This window comes from Littorina saxatilis, linkage group LG2 (genome assembly GCF_037325665.1).
Source record: "Littorina saxatilis isolate snail1 linkage group LG2, US_GU_Lsax_2.0, whole genome shotgun sequence".
NCBI lineage: Eukaryota > Metazoa > Mollusca > Gastropoda > Littorinimorpha > Littorinidae > Littorina > Littorina saxatilis.
In genome coordinates this window covers 103,465,729-103,485,102 of record NC_090246.1, presented here as the reverse complement: position 1 = coordinate 103,485,102, position 19,374 = coordinate 103,465,729, and the positions used below count along the sequence as shown (strand labels likewise).

Here is a 19,374-nt window from a genome sequence, read left to right as displayed (position 1 = left end):
CACACAGTGAACCCCACAGTGAACCCCACAGTGAAGCCCACAGTGAAGCCCACAGTGAACCCCACAGTGAACCACACAGTGAACCACACAGTGAAGCACACAGTGAACCCCACAGTGAAGCACACAGTGAACCACACAGTGAAGCACACAGTGAACCCCACAGTGAACCACACAGTGAACCCCACAGTGAACCCCACAGTGAACCACACAGTGAACCCCACAGTGAACCCCACAGTGAACCCCACAGTGAACCACACAGTGAAGCACAGTGAACCCCACAGTGAACCCCACAGTGAAGCACACAGTGAACCACACAGTGAACCACACAGTGAACCCCACAGTGAAGCACACAGTGAACCACACAGTGAACCCCACAGTGAACCCCACAGTGAAGCACACAGTGAACCCCACAGTGAACCACACAGTGAACCCCACAGTGAACCACAGTGAAGCACACAGTGAAGCACACAGTGAACCCCACAGTGAAGCACACAGTGAACCCCACAGTGAACCCCACAGTGAACCCCACAGTGAACCACACAGTGAACCCCACAGTGAAGCACACAGTGAACCACAGTGAAGCACACAGTGAACCACAGTGAAGCACACAGTGAACCCCACAGTGAAGCACACAGTGAAGCACACAGTGAAGCACGCAGTGAACCACAGTGAAGCACACAGTGAAGCACACAGTGAACCACAGTGAAGCACACAGTGAACCACAGTGAAGCACGCAGTGAACCACAGTGAAGCACACAGTGAACCCCACAGTGAACCACAGTGAAGCACACAGTGAAGCACACAGTGAAGCACACAGTGAATCACAGTGAACCCCACAGTGAAGCACACAGTGAAGCACACAGTGAACCACACAGTGAACCCCACAGTGAAGCACACAGTGAACCCCACAGTGAACCCCACAGTGAAGCACACAGTGAACCCCACAGTGAACCCCACAGTGAAGCACACAGTGAACCACAGTGAAGCACAGTGAACCCCACAGTGAACCACACAGTGAACCCCACAGTGAACCCCACAGTGAAGCACACAGTGAACCCCACAGTGAAGCACACAGTGAACCACAGTGAACCACAGTGAACCCCACAGTGAAGCACACAGTGAACCCCACAGTGAAGCACACAGTGAACCCCACAGTGAACCCCACAGTGAACCCCACAGTGAACCACACAGTGAACCACAGTGAACCCCACAGTGAACCACAGTGAAGCACACAGTGAACCACAGTGAACCCCACAGTGAACCCCACAGTGAACCCCACAGTGAACCACACAGTGAACCCCACAGTGAAGCACACAGTGAACCCCACAGTGAACCACACAGTGAAGCACACAGTGAACCCCACAGTGAACCACACAGTGAACCACACAGTGAACCCCACAGTGAAGCACACAGTGAACCCCACAGTGAACCACACAGTGAACCACACAGTGAACCACAGTGAACCACACAGTGAACCCCACAGTGAAGCACACAGTGAAGCACAGTGAAGCACACAGTGAAGCACAGTGAAGCACACAGTGAATCACACAGTGAACCCCACAGTGAACCACACAGTGAAGCACACAGTGAACCATACAGTGAAGCACACAGTGAACCACACAGTGAATCACACAGTGAACCCCACAGTGAACCACACAGTGAAGCACACAGTGAACCACACAGTGAACCACAGTGAACCCCACAGTGAACCCCACAGTGAACCCCACAGTGAAGCACACAGTGAATCACACAGTGAACCACACAGTGAACCACAGTGAAGCACACAGTGAACCACACAGTGAACCACAGTGAACCCCACAGTGAACCACACAGTGAACCCCACAGTGAACCCCACAGTGAACCCCACAGTGAACCCCACAGTCAACCACACAGTGAACCACACAGTGAACCACAGTGAACCCCACAGTGAACCACACAGTGAAGCACACAGTGAACCCCACAGTGAACCACAGTGAACCCCACAGTGAACCCCACAGTGAACCCCACAGTGAACCACAGTGAACCCCACAGTGAAGCACAGTGAAGCACACAGTGAACCCCACAGTGAACCACAGTGAAGCACACAGTGAACCCCACAGTGAACCACACAGTGAACCCCACAGTGAAGCACAGTGAAGCACACAGTGAACCCCACAGTGAACCACACAGTGAACCCCACAGTGAAGCACACAGTGAACCCCACAGTGAACCACACAGTGAACCCCACAGTGAACCCCACAGTGAACCACAGTGAAGCACACAGTGAAGCACACAGTGAACCCCACAGTGAAGCACACAGTGAACCACAGTGAACCCCACAGTGAAGCACACAGTGAACCCCACAGTGAACCACACAGTGAACCCCACAGTGAAGCACACAGTGAACCCCACAGTGAAGCACACAGTGAACCACACAGTGAACCACACAGTGAAGCACACAGTGAAGCACACAGTGAATCACACAGTGAACCCCACAGTGAACCCCACAGTGAAGCACACAGTGAACCACACAGTGAACCACACAGTGAACCACACAGTGAAGCACACAGTGAACCACACAGTGAACCCCACAGTGAACCACACAGTGAACCCCACAGTGAAGCACACAGTGAACCACACAGTGAAGCACACAGTGAAGCACACAGTGAACCACACAGTGAACCCCACAGTGAACCACACAGTGAACCACACAGTGAAGCACACAGTGAAGCACACAGTGAACCCCACAGTGAACCCCACAGTGAACCCCACAGTGAACCCCACAGTGAACCACACAGTGAACCCCACAGTGAACCCCACAGTGAACCCCACAGTGAACCCCACAGTGAACCCCACAGTGAACCCCACAGTGAACCCCACAGTGAAGCACACAGTGAACCCCACAGTGAACCCCACAGTGAACCCCACAGTGAACCACACAGTGAATCACACAGTGAACCCCACAGTGAAGCACGCAGTGAACCACACAGGGAACCACACAGTGTAACGGAAAGCATGACAGCATGCAAGGAGGAGAACTACCCACGGCCAACGCTACATGCCTGCCCTTCAGTCTGCATCAACAACAAACAAGCCTTCCATCAGACTATATCTAAAGATGCCTCACAAAGTCGGGTAATGGACCTAAGTTTTGGGCCACCCGAAAATTCTTCACTAGATCAACCAATCAAGCGTGAAGAGGAAAAATACACGTCAAAGAAATACGGACAAAAATTGGAGGCTGGGATAAAGTGGTTCACAGTTCACTCATGTGAAAACTTCAAGCAAACGGTGAGATGATTTAAATAAAAATAATATTCAAAGAGACCTGGTGTTAAGCCACTGTCAGTATGTTCTTTTAGAATGAAGAAAAAGACAAGTGGTAGAATATAACATTTCATTATTACAATGCAGAAAGAAAAACATTAGTTGTTTCTATAAGTATCTACTTGGGGAGGGAGAGGGAAATAAAACTATACAGACAACATACATCCACCTCCATAACAATTACCAACTTGTACACACAGACACACACATGCTGCCTCTTGCACACACAGACACACACATGCTGCCTCTTGCACACACAGACACACACATGCTCCCTCTTGCACACACAGACACACACATGCTGCCTCTTGCACACACAGACACACACATGCTGCCTCTTGCACACACACACATGCTGCCTCTTGCACACACAGACACACACATGCTGCCTCTTGCACACACACACACACACACATGCTCCCTCTTGCACACACAGACACACACATGCTGCCTCTTGCACACAGAGACACACACATGCTGCCTCTTGCACACACAGACACACACATGCTGCCTCTTGCACACACAGACACACACATGCTGCCTCTTGCACACACAGACACACACATGCTGCCTCTTGCACACACAGACATACACATGCTGCCTCTTGCACACACAGACACGCATGCTGCCTCTTGCACACACAGACACACACATGCTGCCTCTTGCACACACAGACATACACATGCTGCCTCTTGCACACACAGACACACATGCTGCCTCTTGCACACACAGACACACACATGCTGCCTCTTGCACACACACACACACACATGCTCCCTCTTGCACACACAGACACACACATGCTGCCTCTTGCACACACAGACACACACATGCTGCCTCTTGCACACACAAGACACACGCATGCTGCCTCTTGCACACACAGACACACGCATGCTGCCTCTTGCACACACAGACACACACATGCTGCCTCTTGCACACACAGACATACACATGCTGCCTCTTGCACACACAGACACACATGCTGCCTCTTGCACACACAGACACACACATGCTGCCTCTTGCACACACAGACATACACATGCTACCTCTTGCACACACAGACACACATGCTGCCTCTTGCACACACAGACACACACATGCTGCCTCTTGCACACACAGACACACACATGCTGCCTCTTGCACACACAGACACACACATGCTGCCTCTTGCATACACAGACACACACATGCTGCCTCTTGCACACACAGACATACACATGCTGCCTCTTGCACACACAGACACACATGCTGCCTCTTGCACACACAGACACACACATGCTGCCTCTTGCACACACAGACACACACATGCTGCCTCTTGCACACACAGACACACACATGCTGCCTCTTGCACACACAGACATACACATGCTGCCTCTTGCACACACAGACACACACATGCTGCCTCTTGCACACACAGACATACACATGTTGCCTCTTGCAAACACAGACACACACATTCTGCCTCTTGCACACACAGACATACACATGCTGCCTCTTGCACACACACACACACACACACATGCTCCCTCTTGCACACACAGACACACACATGCTGCCTCTTGCACACACAGACACACACATGCTGCCTCTTGCACACACAGACATACACATGCTGCCTCTTGCACACACAGACACACACATGCTGCCTCTTGCACACACAGACACACATGCTGCCTCTTGCACACACAGACACACACATGCTGCCTCTTGCACACACAGACACACACAAGCTGCCTCTTGCACACACAGACACACACATGCTGCCTCTTGCATACACAGACACACACATGCTGCCTCTTGCACACACAGACATACACATGCTGCCTCTTGCACACACAGACACACATGCTGCCTCTTGCACACACAGACACACACATGCTGCCTCTTGCACACACAGACACACACATGCTGCCTCTTGCACACACAGACACACACATGCTGCCTCTTGCACACACAGACATACACATGCTGCCTCTTGCACACACAGACACACACATGCTGCCTCTTGCACACACAGACATACACATGCTGCCTCTTGCACACACAGACACACACATGCTGCCTCTTGCACACACAGACATACACATGCTGCCTCTTGCACACACACACACACATACATGCTCCCTCTTGCACACACAGACACACACATGCTGCCTCTTGCACACACAGACACACACATGCTGCCTCTTGCACACACAGACATACACATGCTCCCTCTTGCACACACAGACACACATGCTGCCTCTTGCACACACAGACACACACATGCTGCCTCTTGCACACACAGACATACACATGCTGCCTCTTGCACACACAGACACACACATGCTGCCTCTTGCACACACAGACATACACATGCTGCCTCTTGCACACACAGACACACACATGCTGCCTCTTGCACACACAGACATACACATGCTGCCTCTTGCACACACACACACACACACATGCTCCCTCTTGCACACACAGACACACACATGCTGCCTCTTGCACACACAGACACACACATGCTGCCTCTTGCACACACAGACATACACATGCTCCCTCTTGCACACACAGACACACACATGCTGCCTCTTGCACACACACATACACACAGAAAACCCCAAACATTACATATACAGCAGCCAAAAAATCAATGGCAATCCATTTGCAATCAATTTCGAAATCTCAATATTTCCTTTCTATATTCTATCAAGAGTAATTGGATGAACAAGACACCATATCAAAAACTCTGTCTAAGAATGTGAAGCATTTTTCTTTCGAGAATTAATCTTTTATAGAGGGCTACTGCGCTGCTGAATTTTACAAGATAAATATCCAATGCAAACCTTTACAATAAATTACATACCTGAGCTTGTAAGGCCTTCTCTTTTCTCTCCCGAATTGGACTGCAACAGAAAAGCATACCTGTCAAGTCTTACGTTTTTCGCGTAATTCTTACGGAATTTTATATGTTTTTCAAGTCTTCCGGCGTATGCCGCAGATCTTACGTTTTTTACAAAACAATTTGGTCAAATAAAAAAAGATCGCAAAGGTTCGTCCGAGAACAAAGTAACAGCTACAAAATCTCGCGGTAACTGATCCGGCGGAAGTACAAGGCAACGCGCATGTGCACACCGTCAGCGCGATCTGACCGAGTACTGTGCGACCACGCTTGACCACACGCGACCTCAAATTAAAGCAGTTACATGTAGTATGTACTATTGTTGTTGTTCTCGGTATCTTCAAGGTATTTTCTCATGTTGTGCAAAGTTTTAAGCCATAGAAATGAAACTAAGGGAGTAGTTTAGTGTTGAGACAATTTTTTTTTTTTTATGATGTGTGAAATAAGGCTGATTTCTGGTTTTGTGTGTGTGTGTGTGTGTGTGTGTGTGTGTGTGTGTGTGTGTGTGTGTGTGTGTGTGTGTGTGTGTGTGCGTGTGTGTGTGTGCGTGTGTGTGTGTGTGTGTGCGTGTATTTAGTTCTTGTGGTGATTAATCTAACGACTTCTGCAGTTTTGCACGTTGTCTTATGCTTTTTGGTGCAAACTTATGGTTTTGTGAGCAAAATCTTATGGTGAGAGTCCACAAGAGCTTGACAGGTATGGAAAAGCATCAAGAGATTCAACATCAGTACACAAGACAACGTTAATAACTACATTCTGCAAACGATTCAGCCTACGTTGCAGCCAAAAACAACTGATTTGAGAATCCTTATCAAGTGAGGTAGAGCGCTTAACGACAAGATCATATTTGTTTGATAAATGTGCAGCGAGATCAAAGCCAATTGTATTCTACAAGGTGTGTGCCCTTGTAATTAAAAATACACTGGCCTCGAGACCCTGGGTCAATGACTGATATTTTCAGCTGAGACCAGGAGACTGCCAAGGTCAAGGAGTAGTTAAAATGAGTAGCAGCAACATGCAGATAACTATAGAGGTAGTGTTATGTTTAACTTTTTTTTATATATATATAGCGATGTGGGTACATGTGTACTCTTCTGTGGTCATACCACTAGAAAAGTTGCACCTTATAGTCCTCAAAGTACAGTAAGTGTTCTAAAGATAGACAATAATTGAAAGCTATGCAGAACCTATGCATTAGGAACTGATTCAGCTCCCTGCTCGATGACAATGCAGTTATCAATTTGATGATTCTACAGATCTACAGCTGTCAGACACTACCATCTCTTCCCTTCCAATTTGGGTATCAATCTGATGATTCTACAGATCTACAGCTGTCAGACACTACCATCTCTTCCCTTCCAATTTGGGTATCAATCCAGGTAAATGTTCTGGTATTTTTAAATACATTTACAGTGTATTCTAGTTTCAAGCAAAACAGACAAAATTTACTAATAAATTGTCTTTTAGCGCTGAATCCACACCTGCCAACCCTTTTAAAGCCTTGAGTGAGCAATTTAGATTTGTTTGGAACTTTCAACGTAGCAAATAGTATTCAGTGTAGCATTTTCTAAAATGAATTACCACATCCGCATATATATTAACCTCTTGCACAAGAATAGACATTTTTAATAAAATGCCATGAGAAAGCAGGATCATAAAATGTCCATGAGAGTATCCGCAGTGCAACTTTTCAGTGTAGGCGATGTTTATTGACCCATGTTGTGACCGCTACACGGAGTAGGAAGCAGAAATGAGTACCAGGACTCACATAAAAAAGAGAACTGTTGCATGCCTGTGATCATCTGTTCAAAGCGCCTGTGATTATCTGTTCAAAGCGTAGCAATCTTTAGCTTGGCGTAGCAATTGCTCTTAAAACGTAGCACGTAACGCTGAAAGCGTAGTAGTTGGCAGCTCTGAATATGCCAGACAATGCTTTCAACAAATTCAAGCATACTCTGCAAAAATTCAATGTTAATCAATAATGCCCGAAAGAAGAAAGTCTGAGACAACCCTAACTGTCTTCCCCATGTTACACCTAAAAAAAAGAAAAAGACAGAAGATACTAATTTAAAAATGAATACAGAATTTCATTCAATGTAGATTGACAAATTAAGAACCTGACTCTTTTCAAACCCAGACTGTTCTTTTTTCTTTAGTCACTTTTAATAACACTCTGCCAATGTTGCCAAAATAACACTCTGCCAATGTTGCCAAAATAACACTCTGCCAATGTTGCCAAAATAACACTCTGCCAATGTTGCCAAAATAACTGCCTGCCAATGTTGCCAAAATAACTGCCTGCCAATGTTGCCGAAATAACTGCCTGCCAATGTTGCCAAAATAACTGCCTGCCAATGTTGCCGAAATAACTGCCTGCCAATGTTGCCAAAATAACTGCCTGCCAATGTTGCCAAAATCAGACAATGTTAAATTCTGGATAGATAAGGCACAGGACAGAAAAATCAGCAGTGTATACAGATGATTTTAATGACTCTTTTCTTCAGAGCTCTTACCCCCTAACCATCTCTGTTTAAAATGACAACACAAATAAAGCTTGTGGAATTGTTAGTAGACAGAAACAATAAGCACAGTGTCATCATATGAGGATAAAAAGCACCATAAAGCCTTCCATTACTCAGTCTTTGCCTGCCATTACTCAGTCTTTGCCTGCCATTACTCAGTCTTTGCCTGCCATTACTCAGTCTTTGCCTGCCATTACTCAGTCTTTGCCTGCCATTACTCAGTCTTTGCCTGCCATTACTCAGTCTTTGCCTGCCATTACTCAGTCTTTGCCTGCCATTACTCAGTCTTTGCCTGCCATTACTCAGTCTTTGCCTGCCATTACTCAGTCTTTGCCTGCCATGTGGATAGCTTCCTTTGTAAGACAAACAATCCAAGAAGTCAAATTATTTGACAGAATTATTAGAATTCCCAAGTAGATACAAATGGGACGGGCGCAGTGGCGTGGTGGTAAGACGTCGGCCTCCTAATCGGGAGGTCGTGAGTTCGAATCCCGGTCGCTGCCGCCTGGTGGGTTAAGAGTGGAGATTTTTCCGATCTCCCAGGTCAACTTATGTGCAGACCTGCTAGTGACTTAACCCTCTTCGTGTGTACACGCAAGCACAAGACCAAGTGCGCATGGAAAAGATCCTGTAATCCATGTCGGAGTTCGGTGGGTTATGGAAACACGAAAATACCCAGCATACCTACTCAACGAAAGCGGAGTGAAGCTGACTATGCTCTCAGAATATAGTTTGGGGAACCCAAATGGGCAAACGAGCTCACACCTAACCAGAAAATTCTGGAACGCTGAAGAAGAAGAAGGTACAATTTATGGGAAACTGGCCTAAAAAGCATGAAAAGCTAGCTGACAGTAAGCCTTTGTGATTTCTGTGACAAGAACATGTACATGAAAGAGGGGAATTTTTTTTTATTGAGAATATCAAAAATAAAACTAGTAGATGCACAGCCCGCCAAAAAAAGAAAAGAAAGAAAGAACTAGTGTGAAGGAACTGTGTAATGCTGGGAAGAAAAAGTGTGTGTGTGTGTGTGTGTGTGTGTGTGTGTGTGTGTGTGTGTGTGTGTGTGTGTGTGTGTGTGTGTGTGTGTGTGTGTGTTTGTGTATGTTTGTGTATGCAAGTGTACTACACACCTGACACTAGAAACAATAATAGGTGGGACAAGCTGAGCAGTTTGTACATGCAAGTCACATCAATAGGAATAAACGTCTAATTGAAAATAAACGCTAGTATTTATGTTGGGAAAAAGAAAATATAAATGTGAAATCCAAAACGAAGATTGAAGCTATATAATTTAATAAAATAAGATTGATTTTTGACATGCACACAGAAACATTGCACCAGACTGAAAACTAAGTTACTACTAAGGTTACCAACCCACAAAGGGACATTCAACAAAAAATTATTCTAGAAATGGTTTATATAAATAAAAGTTGGTGACACACGAAAAGAAAATGCCACAACATTTTTTCTCCAGCAAGAAACTTACAGGAAGAGCAGTTACTTCCCTGTTGTACTTTCTTTTAAGAAAAATGTGTTTCTGGATTTATGTGCCCGACCTCACACCTATGAAATCAAGTGACAGTCACTATGGTTACAATGTGTAATCACATTTTTCTTTTCTTCACACTTTTCTGTTTCCCATTTTGCACCAACCGGGTGGGGAAACTATGTCAGGCGTTCATGTAGCAAATTAACATTATTACTTGATGAGAACTTTTATAACAAGTTCAAGTTTCAAGCTTTAAACCCAGCAAATTAACATTATTACTTGATGAGAACTTTTATAACAAGTTCAAGTTTCAAGCTTTAAACCCCTGCTGTGTCCCTGCACCAGTCAATGTCATACAAAACAAAACGAAGGCTACTTTTCCATTATTAGTGAACCGCAAAATGTATTTAATAAACTTTTCCATTATTAGTAAACCACAAAATGTATGTATTGTAATGAACTTTTCCATTATTAGTAAACCACAAAATGTATGTAATAAACTCTCTGATCCAACCTCCACCTGCAAAATGAGTCTCTTCCACGTTCTGCAGAGGCCAAGCTGCACTGACTGTACACAAAGCATTTTAGTATTTGTTCTGCTGGATAAAGTATTACGTTCAGCAGCTGCTTGGAACCTGCCCCCCCCGTAGTCTCTGCTGCTTAGATCAAGCACCCTTAGGCCAAAAAAAAAAAATTGTCTGTTTAGGGTAACATGACCAAAAAAAGTAGGGTCGGTAGGTAGGTAGGGTTTTTTTTTTTTTTTTTTTTTTTTTTTTTTTTTTTGGTGTGTGTAAATGCTATGTTGACTGAACATTCACTTCTTATATTTGATGAATACATGTTTCAAAACTAACGTATAAATAAAACAGAGAGAAAGGGAGAGAAAGAAACGCCAAATGTCTCTTTTTAGCATTTTTACCTCTTTTTTTTTTTTTTTTTTTTTTAAATCAAAAAAAAGTTTTTGGGTCGGCGCCAAATCGATAGGGTCGGTCGGGTTACCCTAAACAGACAATTTTTTTTTTTTGGCCTTATCAACACTCACCTCTTCGTCATCATTGTGATAAGCTTTCAACGCAGCCTGTAAGCGTAACACAAAATACTAACGCTGAAACAACGTCATATGTGAACATAATTATACTGTTCCCCGTCCAGCCTTTCACAGTTTCACACATGAAATGGGGGTTGATTTTGGGAGGAGAAAAAAATGAAAATAGAGGGAAGAAATTCATAAACAATACAGACAGCAGTATTGGGATTGTGGGAAGCCAGCCACTGTTCCATTTCATCGTGTTTTTTCCCCATTCTTTTAAAGTTACAGACGGTAATGCATACATGCACATCCATTTGTGGGATGAAATCAATCAATCAATATGAGGCTTATATCGCGCTCCGTGGGTACAGTTCTAAGCGCAGGGATTTATTTTTTTTATTCTTTTTTATTTTAATTTTATGCAATTTATATCGCGCACATATTCAAGGCGCAGGGATTTATTTATGCCGTGTGAGATGGAATTTTTTACACAATACATCACGCATTCACATCGGCCAGCAGATCGCAGCCATTTCGGCGCATATCCTACTTATTCCAAGTCACACGGGTATTTTGGTGGACATTTTTTATCTATGCCTATACAATTTTGCCAGGAAAGACCCTTTTGTCAATTGTGGGATCTTTAACGTGCACACCCCAATGTAGTGTACAACGAAGGGACCTCGGTTTTTCGTCTCATCCGAAAGACTAGCACTTGAACCCACCACCTAGGTTAGGAAAGGGGGCAGAAAATTGCTAACGCCCTGACCCAGGGTCGAACTCGCAACCTCTCGCTTCTGAGCGCAAGTGCGTTACCACTCGGCCACCCAGTCCACCATACATGCATGAATGTGTGTACATATGGACAGTTGGTTTTTCTCTCTCTCTCTATATTTTCATAATTTACAGTTTTCACAATTCCTGGTATGATAAGTTTCTTCATGCATATTAAAGAATGCTTTCAAACCAGAAGAAAACTACAATCAGAAGGAAAAGTGATGAATGACTGCAACTTCTCCAGACTGTAAATACAATGACTGCAACTTCTCGAGACTGTAAATACAATGACTGCAACTTCTCGAGACTGTAAATACAATGACTGCAACTTCTCGAGACTGTAAATACAATGACTGCAACTTCTCGAGACTGTAAATACACTGACAAAAGATAACAGGCTTGTGTGAAATCATGGAAAAAACACAAATGCTGCCATGAATGTAACACACAGAGACAGGATTGCCAACAGACAAAATGCATTCAAACTGCATGCTCGCATGAAATGGGGGTTCATTATGGGAGGAGAACAAAATATTATTGGGGGGAGAAATCCATAAAGAATACATACAGCAGCATTGGGATCGTGCGTAGCCAGCCATTGTTCCATTTCATCGTAATCGGAATCCTTGTCTTGAAGCTGCAAAAGGTCCACAGGGGAGGGGAAGGCAGGGGTTAGGAGGGGGGGGGAGAGAGAGAAGAAAATGGTGTCAGCAAAAAAAGGTCAGTGCAAGATAAACATCATAAACGGGATGCAAAAACTGTCAAACAATAGTACAACAATCAACCCAAACTGTAAAAACTACATGCGGTTGTCAAGTAATAATCTAAACTTTTAGTGTTCTTTAGCATTTGAGACTACTTTTTTATTTATCCACTAAAGAACTGATAAACAGGATTTGTGATTTCAGGTTTTGGAGTTAAACCGAATTGTAAAGAAGAGTTATAGGGGATGTTTACAAATCTCAAATGAACAATTTCTTCATTCTTCCTCAGACATCAAAAGGGAAGTGACACAAAATGAACATGTCAGGATAAGAATAGAGGGGAAAAGGTGCTTGTGAGCAAATAAAAACTTCCCCAAAATCATCAAGTTTAGTACACCAAATAATTTTCAAAACATGCTTTCTTCAAGGCAAGGCTGATCATCCAGCCCAACTTCAGAAATGATTTAAAAATTAACAGCAATCATAACAATCTAAAAATAACAAACAATCATTCAATAGGATGAGAAAGAAATCCTTCATTTTCAAAACTGTTAGGAAATACTGTAAGAAACAGGGGAAATGTTTGAGTTTTGTAAAGGTGCGTACAAAGTGATGGAGGCAAAGGCATACAAAGAAGTCTGTGAACACTCACCCCGAGGACCTCCTTATCAGGTTGTGACTTGACGTTCACAGCTTTCCCCAGACCACCCGTCATCTGATCCTCTCGCTGGTTGCCATAGATAGGCCTGTCAACAAGAAACACAAGTTATTATCAGTGACAGAGACACTTATCACTTAAGGGGGGACAGGGTAGGCAAGCACTTTTTTTTATTATTTTGGAAACAGCTTGCTGCTTGTTTGATTTTTGCAAGCAGAATAACCTAATTAAGGGAAACCATTTTAAATTTTGAGTGAAAAGCAATTTTTGGGGGTTTTATTCACCAAAATGTGAGAAAAACGTTATAAAATGTGCTTTTTTTAAAATGTTGCAGTTTGTGAACCAGTGCATGTTTTGATCCAATTTTTCTTCTTTGCAGCAATATGTGTGTGTATAATAATTCTGTGTATCGAAAAGCATTTCTAAGCAATATATTATTTTAATTTAGCATTTTCAGTTACCGGTTCAGTTCTGATAAGAAAAATACATGAGATCCTAACTGTCAGACTCATAAAAACCCAACCAATGCACTGAACTCTTATTCCATACACAGAACTGATGCTGTACAACTCATAAACAACATATACAAAAACTGAACAAATCCATCAAGCCTTTCAAAAGTTGCAACATTTTAATTGTAGCGTTTTGTCTGAAAATTACATTCAGAGAAAACAGCATTTTAAAGATTTGAACCAGTACATAAAAAAACCAGTAGCACAGTGCACCCTGGATTCATATGTTTTTATCAGAATGACCACTTTACTATGTAGGGAAAAGGATTTGACAATCAAATTATCAGGATTTTTTTTATATACATCATATGAAAACAACCATCTTTGTTTGTACCGATATGAAAACATGAATCAGAACCAAACTGTCAGACTCATAAAAACCCAACCAATGCACTTAACTCTTATTCCATACACAAAACTGACGCTTTACAAATCATAAACAACATAAACAAAAATGAAACAAATCCTTAAGCCATTCAAAAGTTGCAACATTTTAATTACAGATGTTTGTCTGAAAATTACATTCAGAGAAAACAGCATTTGAAAGATTCCAACCAGTACCTCAAACTAGTAGCACAGTGCAGCCTGAATTGATATGTTTTTATAAGAATAACCACTTTACTATGATGGGGAAATGATTTGACGATCAAATTATCCAGACTTTTTTTAAAAAATCATTTGAAAACTCATCTATGTTAGTGCAGATATGAATCAAAACGAAACTGTCGGACTCATAAAAACACAAGGAATCCACTGTATTCTTATTCCATGCACAGAAATGGTGCTTCACAAATCATAAACAACATATACAAAATTGGAACAAATCCATCTAGCCATTCAAAAGTTACAACATTTTAATTGCCACATTTTGTCTCAAATTACATGTAGAGAAAACAGCATGTAAAAGAGTCTCACTAGTACCCCGGTAAACTAGTACCACAGTAGAGCTTGAATTAATGGGGTGTTTTTTTTAACCAGAATAACACTTTAACTATGAAGGGGAAATGATTTGATAATCAAATTATCAGATTTTTTTGATTTAAAAAAAAATCATATGAAAACATTAAAAAAAGTCAATTATCTGTGTTTGTGCTGATATGAAAATATTGATCAGAACCAAACTGTCAGACTCATAAAAACCCAACGGATGCACTGATTTCTTATTCCATTGCATAGAAATGATGCTTCACAAAATCATCAACAACATTACATAATTATATATACACAAATGGAACAAAGCTATCAAGCCATTCAAAAGTTGCAACATTTTAATTACAGTATTTCTGTGCTCAATCCTAACACTGCAGCAAATTTCTGTAAAGCTGAATGTCCCTTTCCATGTACCAACATGGTCATACGCGGATTATTTTAAATGCAACTTTACCACCCGAAGCGTTGCAAACACCGGGAGAAGAGTAAACAACTGCAGACTTGAATGGACACTCATATGCACTCAGATGCAGGGCCTGTGCAAATCCTTGGGGTGATGCATCACCTTCTTTCATAATCAGACTGCTATCAGACAAGCATTCAGTACAGGATATAGACCTTTCAGGAATAGATTGAGCTGATCAATGTTGACAAAAGCCCAACACATGTCAGCGGAGTGACGTTGCACAGTACCAGTATCCATATCTGCTTGTGATGGGTCAGAAGATGGCAAAGTATCTGTATCTTCTTATGGTTGGTCAGAAGATGGCAAAGCTGATGTGTCTGCTGTGGAAGAGGGTAGTTCCGGTTTAGCAAACTTTTCCATCAGGTCAATCTTTCTCCTCGCTGCCACCACAGGAGGACTGGCTCTCCCCTTGCTCCAACCTAATAAATACACAAACACTGATTTAATATTTGATACAACTGTCCATGGTTTTTGTTTGTAATAAGCTGCAAATTTTAAGACTCAATATAAACGTCAACAAGTGCTTGTACTTTATTTTGCAAATGACCATGTTACATGGGGTGTACCTCAACTTTTTGGCTAGGCCGGTAAATCAGAAATCCCAATCAGCCCCCAACCACTAAACCAGGCGGGTTTTCTTACAACCACCTCAGTGGCTCGTACCCACATATGTCGGTTGACGAACACACACACACACACAAAAGACATTCATTAATTTAACAGTGACTCATACTCATTACATGTGGATTTGCACTACTTATTAATACCCAAACACACACAACTTAATGACAAAAAAGTGTATGTTTTAATATATATAATGATAAATAATTGAAAATAAAAGCAGCCACGAAAAAGCAAAAGAAATCAAAGTATTCTCACCCTGTCACACACTAAACCTCACAGAAGGTTATCCCATATATATACATACCGGCCCCTATCACAAAATTTACATGTCAAGTTTACTATGGGATTTGAGTAACCACACAATCACATACACACAGGAACTAATACTGAAACTAGCTGAATTATTTTCTTTCTTTCTTTCTTTCTTTTCATATTTTTCTTTTAAAATTAATTTATTTCATCACACTTGCTATGTATTTGCTTGTTTCTTGTCTGTTGTCTGTTTTGTGTGTGTGTGTGTGTTCTGTGTGTGTGTATACATTTTCAGATTTCCTAAACCTAGCACTGTTTGCAGGTGATCTTTATGCTTTTGATTCATGATGATGAGTTGCATCCCCAGTCCTTTAGTTTAACTCTTTTTTTTTCTTTGGTGAAGTAAATTGGATCTATTTTTTTATTCCTTAGTTAATGGAAAAGATTTGACAACAATATTGCTGTCAATGATAGGTTGGTCAGCCATGCTGGTGTAAACCAATCCTTTAGAATTAGAGAACGCTCTCTAGTAGGGTACTTATTTTCCTACGGTCAATGACCAGAAACAGAAACTGTGTCAGTCGTACATCGCTCAGATGCTGCTTCTCAGTTTGACCCCAGACAAAGAATAATGATGACATGTTACACCATAGTAAGCTCTCAAGGACTGGCCAGCGAAGAACAATAAAATAGGGGTTGTGAAGACGATATCACAGAGATGATCGAGGGGGTGGGGGGGGGGGGGGGGTGTGCGGCGACGGCATGGTCAGTAAATTGGATCAAGAAACCCGCAAAATACTTCAGACACAAACTGTTTATCATTTACCTGCAAACCCTAACACATTCTTACAACAACAACAACATAACAATGTGCAATAAATCACGTTGTCAAACAAACAAGATCGAAAAGAGAAAGAAGCAAAACCCACCTCGTCGAGTCAAGAATCTTAGAATGTCGTCTGCTTCAATTCGATCATGTTGGTTCATTTCGGAGTGTTGTTACTTCCTTCTACTGTTCGCTGCTGCTGGTTCATCTTTCTCTGATATTTCTTGCCACTATGCCGAACATTTCCAATGTTAGGGTTGTTCTCCGCAGCTCAAAACTTTGAAAAATGCTGCTGAATCGGTGAAAAAGTCATGGATTTGTTGACACCGGGGGACTGATAAATTGTCTACTGCGCTTGCGCCAAATGCCTTTGACCTACATATATTTGCATATATTAATTCCGGGGTTTCGGTTGGAACGGATTCTCTCTCTTTGTGCCTATGTCAACGGAAATTCCCCAACGGTGATGACGTCATCTTGAAGAACGGAAATTTCCACACAGTTTGAACAGCGAAGGGTCATGTCATGTGCGCACATTTACCAGCACGGAGAATCCAAAGTAGACCATTTTTTCGATTTTTTTGATAAAACACAGACAAAAACAACAAAACATCGGTTTGAAAATGGTTTTATTTACATGAATACATGTCTAAAATGACAAAAGCAGATTATTGAATGCATTCCAGGATGTTCAAAGGTGTGAAAAATGCAACAACCCCAAAAAGGTGTATGAGACCAAAAATAACTAATTTTGCCTACCCGGTCTGCCCTTAAAGCCTCAAATAGTGCTCCCCCCGCGGGTTAGGGAGAAGAATTTACCCGATGCTCCCCAGCATGTCGTAAGAGGCGACTAACGGATTCTGTTTCTCCTTTTACCCTTGTTAAGTGTTTCTTGTATAGAATATAGTCAATGTTTGTAAAGATTTTAGTCAAGCAGTATGTAAGAAATGTTAAGTCCTTTGTACTGGAAACTTGCATTCTCCCAGTAAGGTCATATATTGTACTACGTTGCAAGCCCCTGGAGCAATTTTTTGATGAGTGCTTTTGTGAACAAGAAACAATTGACAAGTGGCTCTATCCCATCTCCCCCCCTTTCCCCGTCGCGATATAACCTTCGTGGTTGAAAATGACGTTAAACACCAAATAAAGAAAAAAGAATCAAATAGTGCCAAGTCTACTTCATGAAGCTGGATGCACAAATGTTTGGTGCTCAATGTTTGGTGCTCAATGTTTGGTGCTCAATGTTTGGTGCTCAATGTTTGGTAAAAAGACTTTGTAAAGTCATCTTTGGGCATAATTGAGGACCGCCTTAAAGGCATATGTACGCGCTCCCGTGTTTACAAAGTGTAGTTTGCCCATAATCGATGTCAAACGCACCATAAGACCATGTAATGACGATATGTCGCCATGCGCGGACCATATACATGCATTACAGCTTGTTTTAGAGTCTCAAAAACTTTGGATGTAAACAAAGACGCGGAGTTATTTCCCTTGCGTCAACGCTACCTCTGTTGGCAAATCTATAAATAGGACGATCCAGATCAAAATGAAAATTAACATATCTCAACATTGAAGGGGTCCTAGACCACAATATTTTGCAGGGAACTTAATTTAGCATGTCTCCAGCTGTTGGTAAAGCAATTAGCGTGTATAGTCATCGAGTACATATGGCTTTAAATGTACATTTTCCGAATTATCCACCACAAATTGTGAACTTGACAAATATTCTGACAGTCCATGATGAGAGACCCGATGGCACAACTGTGTCATTAGACACACTGCATCTAGTCAGCCACCGATTTCTTGTTTGAATCCCAAACAATTACTATTGCACTAAAAGTTAATTCCCAGACCTCCGTGGGAGCCAAAAATGAAAGCTGAGTGTTGATTGCCTGAAGATGTAAGTTACCATCCAGTAAAGTGCACACAACAGGATGCACTGCATGTTCCAGAGTTCTTCAGGCCATACGGTTGACTGGGGAAACTATCTCCCTCTAAACCGCATCCTTTTTTTTTTCAAATGTATTTACATGTGAAGTTTCAATATTCTTTTCTTCTAATAGTTTGTTAAATGCACCTCCTGTGAATGTCTCTTTTGAGATGATAAAGTATTCTTTGTCTACTTATTTTTAAGTCCTACAGATCATAAGTCCTACAGATCATTAAAAGCATGAACCTTCTCCTTCTTCGTTCATGGGCTGAAACTCCCATGGCTTTTACGTGTATGACAGTTTTACGCCATTTCGGGGGAAAAAGCATGAACCTACACAGAGAACATCCGCCTGCTCTATTCCAGCCAGCAGAAGCAACCTACCCTGTGGCCTGCTCTACTCCAGCCAGCAGAAGCAACCTACCCTGTGGCCTGCTCTACTCCAGCCAGCAGAAGCAACC

At 42.5% G+C, this 19,374-nt stretch overlaps 1 protein-coding gene and 1 long non-coding RNA gene across 5 annotated transcripts in view; both read right to left on the bottom strand.

Moving 5' to 3' along the window:
- LOC138960406 (TOM1-like protein 2) overlaps nt 1-19,374 on the bottom strand; it is a 70,739-nt gene that overhangs the window by 15,013 nt on the left and 36,352 nt on the right. For 2 of the 4 annotated variants that reach the window (XM_070332314.1, XM_070332315.1), the window contains 4 exons: nt 13,368-13,461; nt 12,580-12,648; nt 11,247-11,282; nt 6,158-6,197 (listed from right to left, as the gene is read on the bottom strand). In XM_070332314.1, coding sequence (XP_070188415.1) covers nt 6,158-6,197; nt 11,247-11,282; nt 12,580-12,648; nt 13,368-13,461 — 239 coding nt within the window. The remainder of the gene's footprint in view (nt 1-6,157; nt 6,198-11,246; nt 11,283-12,579; nt 12,649-13,367; nt 13,462-19,374) is intronic. The other 2 variants (XM_070332316.1, XM_070332317.1) reach the window with 2 other exon arrangements.
- On the bottom strand, nt 13,986-19,291 carry LOC138960411 (uncharacterized). Its single transcript, XR_011453967.1, has 2 exons — nt 17,087-19,291; nt 13,986-15,700 (listed from the first exon to the last, which is right to left on the bottom strand). It is a non-coding gene; the product is annotated as an uncharacterized lncRNA (long non-coding RNA).